The sequence below is a fragment of the Phyllostomus discolor genome, chromosome 2 (genome assembly GCF_004126475.2).
Source record: "Phyllostomus discolor isolate MPI-MPIP mPhyDis1 chromosome 2, mPhyDis1.pri.v3, whole genome shotgun sequence".
NCBI classification, from domain to species: domain Eukaryota; kingdom Metazoa; phylum Chordata; class Mammalia; order Chiroptera; family Phyllostomidae; genus Phyllostomus; species Phyllostomus discolor.
This window is the reverse complement of record NC_040904.2, coordinates 120,347,307-120,359,506: the sequence shown is the minus strand read 5'-3', so window position 1 is coordinate 120,359,506 and position 12,200 is coordinate 120,347,307. Positions and strand designations below refer to the sequence as shown.

The following is a 12,200-nucleotide window of genomic DNA, read 5'->3' as shown; positions in this document are numbered from 1 at the left end:
ACAAAGATTAACAACAGATATAAAATCGGAAACTAAAAATCATCCATAAATTCATACACTTTCAAACTTCAGGTGCTTCCTTTTTAATCCTTCCCCCAAACCCCTATCCTCACTTATATACATGTATTTTGGGACTGAATAAAACTGAAACCATACTGTATAGTTTTATATCATTTTGTAGTATGATGTTCTTCAAAAAATGTTTTCATTATGCCTGTATTAATTACATCATATGGCTATACAACAACATATTTATTCTTTTAATTTTAAGGTATTTAATTATTTCCAAGTATACTATTATAATAACTCTTTACTGGACTATCTGAATAACTCTATTTGATTAGAACAATTCTCTAGAAATAAAATTACTTTGTTAAAATATGTGAATATTTTTAAGGATATTAAAATACTACCTTTTGAAAATGCCATAGCACTTTATCTTCTCACTGACAATGCAGAGGGGCCCAACTTGCATACAATGAACTAGTTCTTCAGTTTAAACTCTTTAACCAATATGTTTGTGAAAAGATTACCTTACTTATTTTAAGATTCACTGCTTACTTGTGATAAGCTTTTTTTAATGCTGCTATCCTCTATAGACTCACCAGCTTACATCCTTCTTTGCCTTTCTGGGATATAGTCATTTTCCTATGGGTGTACTCTGAGAACTTGATTATGTATTCTTCCTTCTATGGTATATATTGCAAAATTTTTGTCATTTTCTTTTAATTTTGATCATAATGGTTTTGACTTACCAACGATAACATATTTATGTAAATAGCTCAATCTTTTTCTTTCTAAATTCTTGTTCTAAAAAAAAACAGTTGTTTCCTGAAATAACTGATGGTCACCAGATTTCTTTCTAATAGTTTTTGGTTTTTAATTTTTTTCTTTGCAACATTTATTGAGTATTTAGCACATGAAGATGCTTTGCTTATAACTTTGTATACACAAACTCATTTAATCATCATAATCACCCTATGAGAAAGATCTTTAATCCTTCCTTCTCATTTCATGAATAATGAAACTGAGGTTAGGGAGGTTAAATTATATGACCAAGAATAACACAGGTGCAGAGCAGAGTTTTAAAAGCTAATGCAATCTGAAGCCACATTTATTCCACTGTGCTCACATGCATAGTAAGATATCTTAATAGATCTATGCTTTGGTATAGGGTTCTATCAGTATACCCCCACCTCTAAAATAATAAACAATTATTAAAGTACATAAATTCAATAAGATGAAGTTTAACAGTTATTGAAGCTGAATACGTCTGTCTAAGACCTTGAATCAAACTAAAACCTTCTGTTTTATTAATTTTTTTTCTTTGTTAAACATCATGGATGTCTCTAAGTGGAAGTACGGCATTCAGCTTTAGAGTGTAACATGGTTGGTTTTATTTTGCAGAATGAGACTAAAACACATTTTATTAACTAGTCCACAGGACCAAAGATCTATGAAATAACTCCACCAAGAATCTACTGTAAGGACAAATTTACCTTATCATTTTGATCAATGCTTTCTCTCATATATTTAGTTTTTTCTTTTTATCTACCCTGGTGCTTAAATAACTAATGCCAGATTCTTGATAATATAACTCTTGTTTTCAATGAGTATTAAAAACTTCTTGTTTCTACTTTTATTTAAATTGCCTTGTTTTACTTATGTTGTCATAAACATTCTCAAATTATTTTTCAATATAGGCAAATAATAAATAGTATTCATTACAATTAATGCTGCTCAAAGCTGTGAATTCAGCAAATTCCTATGGCTGAATTCAGCAAATTATTAGGGCATAACTTTAAGTGTTCTGTTCAGCAGAAAGTATAATTATGCAGATTTATATATCCCAAAGGTGGGAAGGGCAAATTAAATGCTATTCCTGTATATTTTACTATAAAGTAAAATTGGACAATAACATTATGTTTTAACATTTCATTTAAATTAAAAAGTTACATATTTATAAGCTTTTCTGATAAATATCACATTAAAATTTAAACAATAAATTAAGACTAATTAAGTTAAGAGGTTGAGAACTCAAAAATTGTGGTTAGAATACCAGCCTTGCCAAAAGACTACATACCCAACTAAATCTTGATACTTTTGCCCATGTTATTTTATTGATAGGCAGAGAAATAAAAAGTTCAAAGAATTAAACACTTCATAAGCTGCATTGTACATGTTAATTTTTAAAAAAAGTACTTGTTTTACAAGTAAATCATTTTATGCCTTACAGACTTGAATTATATTTTATTTAGATGTTGATAATCCAGCTAAAAATTTAGATTTAGGTCTCTCAAGCAAATAGTAATTGTTTTCCTAAACCCCATTTAAACCTCCAGAGTTAAACTAAAATTCTTGGCTTCCTTCACAATGAACCACACAAAAATCATTCTTACCTTTACACCTTGAATGAGACCATTCATAAGGAATGTGTGTTGAGGAAATGTTTCATGTAGAACCTACAAAAGGCAAACAAATATCAAGACAAATTCAAAAGCAAATTAAAGGGACAGATTTCTACTTCTGTTAATGGTAAGTAAGATGGAACCATGCAATGAACAATTTTTAAGTTTCAATAAAATATGAAAAGTATCCTAAATATATGGAAAGGTAACAAGATAGTGAGGCAGAAATCTACATAAGACAAGAATCTAAAAAAGGTACTCTAGCCCTGACTGGTGTGGCTCAGTGGCTTGAGTGCTGGCCTGAGAACCAAGAAAACACAGGTTTGATTCCCAATCAGGGCACATACCTGTGTTGCCAGCCAGGTCCCCAGCTGGGGACGCATGAGACACAACCACACGATGATGTTTTTCTCCTTCTCTTTCTCCCTTCCCCTCTCAATAAAAAAATAAATAAATACAATCTTTTTAAAAAAGGTACTCCATTCAGTTGCTTTTGCTCCAAAAGCATTAGAAACAACAACAAAAAAAATCGTTAAATTTACTACCCCTTCAACCACCAACAATTTTAAGCAGGTACCACAAAGGTTTTTATTAACCCAGGTATGGGCCTGCAGCTCAGTTTTATGTCACCTAAGTAGTTCAGGAAACATTAAGCCTTAAATTTGGATTATAATGATTCCAGACTGGTAGCACCTCCACACGTCTAACAGAAAAAATCTAAAATCACTGCTGGGCAAGCTATCAAACATACATACACATTTTTTCAAATATACATAATAAGCAGTACATAATCAAAGGTAATTAGATACAAAAGGAAGTAAGACACCATACACAAAAAATAGTCACAAACAAGCAAAAATACAAACAGAAACAGACTATCAAAGACTTAACATTTTGGAATTATTCAACACAGACTTTAAAATAACTGTGTTTTCCATGTTCCAAGATATAGAAAATAAGTTTAGTACTCTTGAACTAGACACTAAAGATCATAGCCGATTTTAAAAAGAAAAAGAAATTCCAGGATGGAATTTTTTTCTAGATGAATTTTTTCTATGTGTTAAAAATAAATCAATAAAATTTTAGTGAACAAGAAAGTTTCTCAAATTTTAAGAAAAAAAAAAAACAACCAAAGGAAAAAAATTAATAAACAGAATTACATAAAAATTATAAATTTATTTATCAAAAGACACTATTAAAAAGAATAAAATGCAAGCCAAGGAGGGAGAAAAGACATTAGCAATAGATGTTTGTGTGTAAAAACACAAAATACACATTCATAAACGCCAAAAAGAACTTGTATCCAGAATATATGAATTCCTACAAATGAGAAAAGAGCAGACCCATTTATTTAAAATGGATGAAACACTTGAAGTGACACTTCACAAAGATAGCCATATGGCCAATAAATATACGTAAAAGGGATTAACTTCATTGATCATGAGGAAGATGCAAATTAAGACCATACTGTACTCATCAGAATGGCTAAAATGAAATACTAATTGCTTGTGAAGATGTGAAGCCTGATTATTTGGAGGATAAATTGGTTCAAGCACTCTGGAAAACTTTTTGGCAGTGTATACTGAAGTTGAATGAAACCCTGCAATTTTACTCCTAGGTATTTTCCCCAACCATTTAAGATGTAAAAACTACTCTTAGTGCATAAGACTACATAAAAACAGGCAGTAGGCTAGATCAGGCCTGTGGACTATAATTTACAGCACCGTGACATAAAAAAAACAATACTTATTAACAACTGACTTTCCATCATACACAATGGATGCCAGAAAGCAATATGATAATGTATTAAAAGTGCTGGAAAATCTATTAAAAAATAAGACTGTACTCCAAACATTTTCTATATCAAATTTTAAGACAAGCAGACCCACCAATGGCTATCTTATGTTTCCACATCAACTTTAATAATTGTATTAAATTGGAAATCAGCATAGTCTTTTTTTAAGCATTCATATGTTCATTGATATACAGACTACAACATCCTGAGGCAGGATAGTAAGAAGCTAGGAAAATTCCTGGGCAAGTGGAATGGGGAAATTGAGACAATAATTTAACACAGCCAAATAATTTAAACTATTTAAAGACAGCTGGTGAATTACAAGACCTTATCTCCCCTAATCAAGGACACCTGAGAACAAATTCTCTGGTTAGGGAGAACCTCTCCCCCCTAACCAGAGAATAAATAGCTTAAATCACCCTGGTTGGGGAAATAGAGAACAGAGACCCAATCAATGCCATTTGTACCAGCCAAATCCAAGGACTGATGTTGTCAGAGGAACAACAAAAACCCAATTAGAACCAGACAGACCCAAGTTAAAAGTAAAGAAAGCAGTGCAGCTAACCAGAGAATAATCCCAAACTCCCCTATATGCTCACTTTGATGCGTCAGCATATTTAAAAAAACACTACAACAATTAAAAAAAAGAATTAAAAAAAGACACACACCTAAACTGATGAATATTCTGATTAAACCCTCCCCTAAGATTCTTGCCCACAGAAGAGAAACAAAAAACCCTCAAGACAAAGGATGCCAGTGCAGGCTCTTTCTGGAGCATGCCCCTTCCTTTCCTCAGCCATGAACTTTTAACATTGTCCTAAACTGTAAGGGTCCCCATAAAACTTGTAACCAGGGGAACAGCGGGCAATGGCAGCTCATCTTGGGCTCACTTATGTCACTGTGACTTTTACTTTCCAGTGAGCTACCAGCAGTCCTGCTGACACAGGAGACAGCATAGGAAGAACTCTGAGACTGCACTGCTGTTACTGGCCAGCATCTAGTATGCTGGTTGCCAGGAAATGCCTTTTACTGCTTAGGTAGAATAAATAGTAGACCGAGGCAAGGAGGAGGAAGGAGACATGTCCTACATGCTAACTCAGTGGTCCCGAGCCTGGAGCCTGGTCTGATAATATTGCCAGTGTTCCAACATCACAAGAAACACTATGTCAGCAAGAAAGAAGGGAAGTCCTTGAAATTCTATGTAGTATTTCCACTATCTGGGAAAGAAAGCCTTGAAACTGTGCTTTCATTCGGGTGAAATTTATTGTTCTGGTACATTGGTCAAAACACCATTTTAAAAAAACTATCAAAACCACAAGATGAGCCTGAAACATCTAGATTCCAGAAAGCAAGACAGTCTCCATGTGACTATAGTTAGAACTTTACTTCCTTTTCATGTAAAGCGCAAATTACCCAGTGAAGTGCCTTTGTCGTAAGCCCAAAATGCCTGGTAAACAGTCCTATCCCACCCCACCCACCTCAATTCCCAAGAGGAAAGAAACACTAATACAGTGAAAAAAAGCAGAGCCAATAATAGGCTGACAATAGAATACATATTTGTTGTAAATAAGCACATATTTTGACCATAAGGAAAAAGGGATACAATAGGAAAATGAATATCTCGGTAAAGTGTTTAATTAGCAATCTTTGAATTATTATATCACCACATGAAGAGGACAGTAGAGTAGGAACTCCTGAGTCCCAGAATCTCCAGCAGGATTTCAGGAAGGTCACTTGCAAAAGAAATCTGCAAACTACAAGAATAAAAGTATATCTTTATTGAAGTAAGTGCTCTATTTAAACATATCTGAAGACATTTAAGTTAGTTTAATCAGATTACAGGTATTTTATTTCCATTAAAATAAGATCAGGCTCTCAAGAGGATGTGCTTTTGACCTGAGGGTAAAATGTCAGGCATTTCATTTTCTTGTACAAACTACTACTACTTCTAAAAGGTAAGGCTACTGTGTGAGATCAATTTTACAAATCTGCTTTACCAGCATGGACACCTTTCTCACAATGCTTAATTAACAAACTAAAGTTGTAATCCAGGACATGACTGGGTAAAACAGGAAACAAATCTCAGAAAAAATTACTAAGAAGAGGTAAATTGTTCCACACTACTTCAGAGGATCCTAATGAATGCTAAATGTAGATAGTCAGATTGAACAAAATATGAATATGCACGTGCTCTTCTATATCTTCAAATCCTGATCTCAGAACTGTTTTTCTCACCTTGATGGAAACAGGACAGAGTTCTGTCCACTAGCTATAGTAAGTTTTAAAAAAAAGAACACACATGAGAACCAACACCATCCTAACAGTTAAACTGTGGTAGGTGACAGATTCAGGATGCCAAGAACTAGAAATCCACAACATAAAGGATGGGTAGGATAAATGAATCCAGCTGTAATGAGACAAACCCTAATTTTGTCCTGCCCTTATCAAAACCACCTATTATTATTCATTTCTTTTTCCAACCAAAAAAAGCAGAAAGTAAAATGGATATGCCAGAAGAAAATTTTTTTCCAAAAGAGAGTGTGAACCATTCCTCTGCATTAAAACAAACAAACAAACAAACAAACAAACAAACAAAAGAGTTATTAGCAAACTGTGGTATAAAGGCTGAGGAAGACAGAAAAGTAAAGGACGTCTGGCTTAATTTAGTAACATCAAGAGCTTAGAAAATAAGAATAAGCACATCTATTAACACAGCAACACTTCTGTGACACTACAGAGTGTCAAAGTGATGCTAGCAACTCTGTGCTCCTCACAAATAAACATTCATTTTAACCAAATCCTTACAAATAGCACCAGTGCTTACAAACTGCAAAGAGACAGGAGAGCAGAATTTTAGCTGGCTACATGGATCTAACAGGGGCACAAAAGAAAAAAATCTGCTGTGGACAAGAAGAAGGAAGGTGCATCAGTCCCTGGGGCATATTAAAATTAACTAGTTGAATTAAAATTAAAAGGGATCTGACAATCTGGTCTAGAGTCAAAAAGGAGGTTGCAGAATTTCTGACAAGGCATCAAAAATATTAAAGCATTCTTCAATTCTATTTGAATTTTTAACAAATAAAGAATGAATACAGGATTACTTCTGCACTGAGAAACCTGCTGAGTGACCACAACAGATTATAAGCAACTAGTTTCATCACAAAAATACTATTTTGAAACTCTTAACTTTGTAACCTAGAAAAGCTGGAGAAAAAAGAAACAGAAAACTGGGGCAAAAAGTTAAATAACACAGCTTCTTAAAATAAGTGGACTGAAGTGTCTATATTCATACTAACAATATGTGTTGAAGAAATAATCACTCGGGTACATATATACATGTGTACCTGCAACACATATATTTGTTCAAAGAGAATACATATTGATTACTGTGTTTGCCATATTGAGGCAAACTGATGAGCACAGCAGGCAAAATCTCATGAAACTTAAACTGGGGACTATTTATGTCCATTAACTAATAACCAATTACCTTCTGTGGTAAAGCATTATGAAGAAAAAAGTAGCACAATGAGAAAGGATAAAACAGGATAAACAATGGCAATTTTTTCAATTGACTGCTCCACCCAAGTTGTAATTTTAATTAATCATATTGTATTTTAAATGTGCTACAGAAGTTAAAACTTTTAAAAATGTATATAGCAAAATCTTATGTAAGGCTAATAGCCACACTCTTAATTTCTCTATTTCCAAATCTAATTGGATACGAAGTTTATTTGTATCCAAAGGGATTATCTTGGGTAAGCTGAAATAGTGATTGGGAAGAGTTAATTGCAATGATTTTTCAAGAGCAATTAAGGCAAATGAAATTTAAGCCAATTTCAAAGTATCTTTATTAAAAGTAAGTGTTAAATAGTTACTAGGCATCTAAAATCTATACCCCAATCTTTTCTTAGCATCTCCCTTTCCTGAACCACATATCAAACATCTAAATTCTTTCTAAGGAATTCAACACAGTATTTCCAAAGACATGGCTGAAGCCCTGACCAAGTGGCTGACTAGGTTGGAACATTGTCCCGGACACCAAAAGGGTGCAGGTTCAGTCAATTCCCAGCTGAGATATGTATGAGAGGCAACCAATCAATGCTTTTCTCTCACATTGATGTTTCTCGTTCTTTCTCTTTGTCTCTCTAAAATCAATAAACACATATCTGGAGAGGATTAAAATATATATGTATCTGTAGGTAAGCTACCAAAACTAGAAATTTGGACATTCTTACTACCATCACTTTCATTGTTACAGATACTTACCAATCTCCCATTTACTATGTTCTTTTTTTTTTTAAATATATTTTATTGATTATGCTATTACAGTTGTCCCATTTCCCCCCTTCTCTCCCCTCCACCCTGTACCCCCTCCCACCCACATTTCCCCCTATAGTTCATGTCCATGTGTCATATTTATGAGTTCTTTAGTTTCTACATTTCCCGTACTATTCTTGCCCTCCCCCTATCTAATTTCAACCTACATTCTATGCTACTTATTCTCTATACCTTTTCCCCCTCTCTCCTCCTCCCACCCTCCTGCTGCTAACCCTCCATGTGCCCTCCATTTCTGTGGTTCTGTTCCTGTTCTAATTGTTTACTTAGTTTCTTTTGGTTTTGCTTTAGGTGTGGTTGTTGATATTTGTGAGTTTGCTGTCCTTTTACTATACATGTCTTTTCTTTATCTTCTTTTCTTAGATAAGTCCCTTTAGCATTTCATAAAATAAGGGCTTGGTGATGATGAACTCCTTTAACTTGACCTTATCTGAGAAGCACTTTATCTGCCCTTCCATTCTAAATGAGAGCTTTGCTGGATAGAGCAATCTGGGATGTAGGTCCTTGTCTTTCATGACTTGGAATATTTCTTTCCAGCCCCTTCTTGCCTGTAAGGTCTCTTTGGAGAAATCAGCTGACAGTCTGATGGGAACTCCTTTGTAGGTTACTGTCCCCTTACCTCTTGCGGCTTCTAGGATTCTCTCCTTCGTTTTTACCTTGGCTAATGTAATTATGATGTGCCTTGGTGTGTTTCTTCTTGGGTCCAACTTCTTTGGGGCTCTCTGAGCTTCTTGGATTTCTTGGAAGACTGTTCCCTTTGCCAGATTGGGGAAGTTCTCCTTTATTATTTGTTCAAATACGTGCTCAATCTGTTGCTTTTCCCCTTCCGATTCTGGTACCCCTATAATTCGGATATTGGAACGTTTAAAGGTGTCTTGGATGCTCTTAATCTTTTCCTCAATTTTTTGAATTCTTATTTCATCATGCTTTCCTGCTTGGTTGATTCTATCTTCCTTCTGGTCCACTGTATTGTTTTGAGACTCAGATTCCTTCCTTTCACTATTGGCTCTCCTCCGCGTGTCTTCCTGCATTTGTTTTATGGTACTCTGCATTCTTTCATCTAAATTTCGTCCAAAATCCACCAGTTCCGTGAGCTTTCTGATCACCAGTGTTTTGAACTGCGCATCTGATAGATTGGCTAATTCTTGGTCGCTCAAAAGGATGAGTCCTGGGGGACTGATTTGCTCTGTTGAAAACATGGTTGTTTTTTGTTTTTCCCCCTTTCTCTCCTTTTTTTTTTTTTTTTTTTTCCTTTTTTCCGGCCTGGTTGCTCTAGTTACGGTGGGGGGGTGGAGCCTTAGGTGCTCACCGGGGCTGGGCACCCCGGTCACTAGATTGTGACGTTATATGTGGGGTCGGGGAGGGAGCGGGAGTGGGGCGGGAGAAAACAATGGTGGTAGTTCCGTTCTCCTGGACTCAGACCCTTGTCTGGGCTTCCGGGCCGCGAGCTCTGCCCTGGTCCACAATCGCTGCCCCTCTGGGTCTGCCAGCCGCAGCTTGCGTACTCAGGGATCACTGCTGCCTTCTTGCGCGCCCGATGGCTTTTGTGCCGATTTCGTGCCAAACCTTCCCCCGACCTCCGCGCGCCGCCGACCCGAGCCAGCCCCGCGGCCGGCTTGTCTTCTCCTACCAGTCCGGATGAACACGTCTACTTCAACTTCTTGGCTGCCCGACTTCCATTCAGATAAATCCTCTGCCGGATCTGGGTGTTATTCTGATAGTAAATTATTGTTGTAAATTATTGGTTTTCTAATCTTGGTTGTACGAGGGAGGTACGGTGTGACCACCTATTCCTCCATCTTGCCGGAAGTCCCATTTACTATGTTCTTAAGTCAAAGGCCATCACAACCATATAAAGTAATTTATAAACTTCAACATAGGTTTGTGATAATTTCCTCTAAGCCATTTTAACTATCTTTTAAAATATATATAGTTTATTCATTGTGAACCAAGATTCTAGTTCAGTGGGAGTGTCTTGCTACAGGAATATTTACAAGCAGCCCAGGTGTTTTGTTGCAGGTGGTTCCATCTACACAGTGGAAACAACCCAATGGACTAAACAGTCCTAAACTGTTGTCAAGAACTACTCTCTAACACATATTTAGATATATGGCCCTGTGAACATATGCTTAAGCACTTCTCTTTTGCTCTTACAAACAGGGACCCAGTTCAGCAATACTTACAGTTAACATTGGAGTTGTCAATAGGCCCCATGCAAAGAATTCAAGGAAGATTACAATAGCAGCATGGTACACACTTGGTCGGCCAAAGCCTTGGGGCTAAAAAATGAAGAAAATTAGTATGAAAAAGAGTAAAGTGATTTTTAAAATCCATTATCCTAAAGTGGTGTCTAACACTCACACACACACACACACACACAGTATAAATTTTGAACCTATCTTTAAGATATAACTTCATTCTGCAGTATCCCTGGTTCTTTCATCTTCCCTAATTATAGAAGATACCAAGATTATAGACTTTCTGCTCATCCTATCAATACAAATCACTGGAGTTTTGGTAAAAAATCAACTGAGTCTTCAAGAGACTTAGGTTCTAGGACCTAACTATTCTCTTACTAATTATGTGTTCCTCAGCAACTTGTGGCCATGCTAAGCCTGAGTTTCCTTAGCTATCTAAGGATGGGTAGGCATTAGAGTCACATGCTCAAAAGCTTCAGGGAAGCAGCAATGACTTAAATTAAGTGGTTGGAGGAAAAACAATAAAGACTAGGTCAAATCTGAAAACATACTCCATAACTAAAAGTGTTAAAATCCAGCTTTCTGTTTCTGTTTTAAGGCTGTGCCTATTCTGCTAATCTTTTGCAGTTGTGACTTCTGGAGGTGGAATCTAAAATTCCTGTCAATGTAATGTTCTTTGACTCTGACAAGAGCAGGGACTTTGCTAGCACTTGGTAGAACTGGAAGTGAACTTACAAAAGACTTTTTAAAACATACACTATTCCTATGTTTATATATTTAAGTCTTCAAAAGGTAAAATTATATCTGTATGATTTAACTAGAATGTAATTAGGGCAAAATGATCAGATAAATCCAGACTGTGGGACATTCAACAAGACAACTGGCCTGTTCTCCTTAAAATCTCAATGTTATAAAAGACAAAAGTAACTGTGAGGAAGATGAGAGTCATAACAATAAAACTAATGTCTTTTCTCTTGGCTTTTAAAAAGAGCAAAACCCAGAATGTAGGAAAAAATTGAAACAAGTGACCCAGTTTCTTCAACAAAGAAATGGTACACAACAGGTAAATTTTAAAAAGGAGAAAAAACTATGTTAGTATATAGATTTAAAAAAAAAATTAAGAATACTCTGGCTGGTGTGGCTCAGTGGATTGAGTGTTGGCCTGCGACCAAAGGGTTGTCCGTTCAATTCCCAGTCAGGGCAAATGCCTGGGTTGTGGGCTAGGTCCCCAGTACAGGGCAAGCGAGAAGCAACCACACACTGCTGTTTCTCTTCTTCTCTTTCTCCCTCCCTTCCCCTCTCTCTAAAAAAAAATAAATGAATAAAATCTTTAACAAAATTAATGCACCCTATACTGCAAAACAACTGCTTCCAACCAGTCAACAAATAGGGTGAATGTCAACAAACAGCCTATCCCTCTTGAATCACTTGTTTTATTTATCAAGCATCATGCATACAAGAATG

General features: G+C 35.8%; 1 protein-coding gene across 2 annotated transcripts in view; it reads right to left on the bottom strand.

Moving 5' to 3' along the window:
* Positions 1-12,200, bottom strand: part of MFSD14B (major facilitator superfamily domain containing 14B) — a 134,191-nt gene that overhangs the window by 85,082 nt on the left and 36,909 nt on the right. Inside the window, exons 2-3 of one of the 2 annotated variants that reach the window (XM_028532217.1) lie at positions 10,722-10,817; positions 2,400-2,462 (exon numbers count right to left, since the gene is read on the bottom strand). The exons of the other annotated variant lie outside the window; for it this stretch is intronic. Coding sequence (XP_028388018.1) covers positions 2,400-2,462; positions 10,722-10,817 — 159 coding nt within the window. The remainder of the gene's footprint in view (positions 1-2,399; positions 2,463-10,721; positions 10,818-12,200) is intronic. 2 annotated transcript variants of the gene reach the window in all.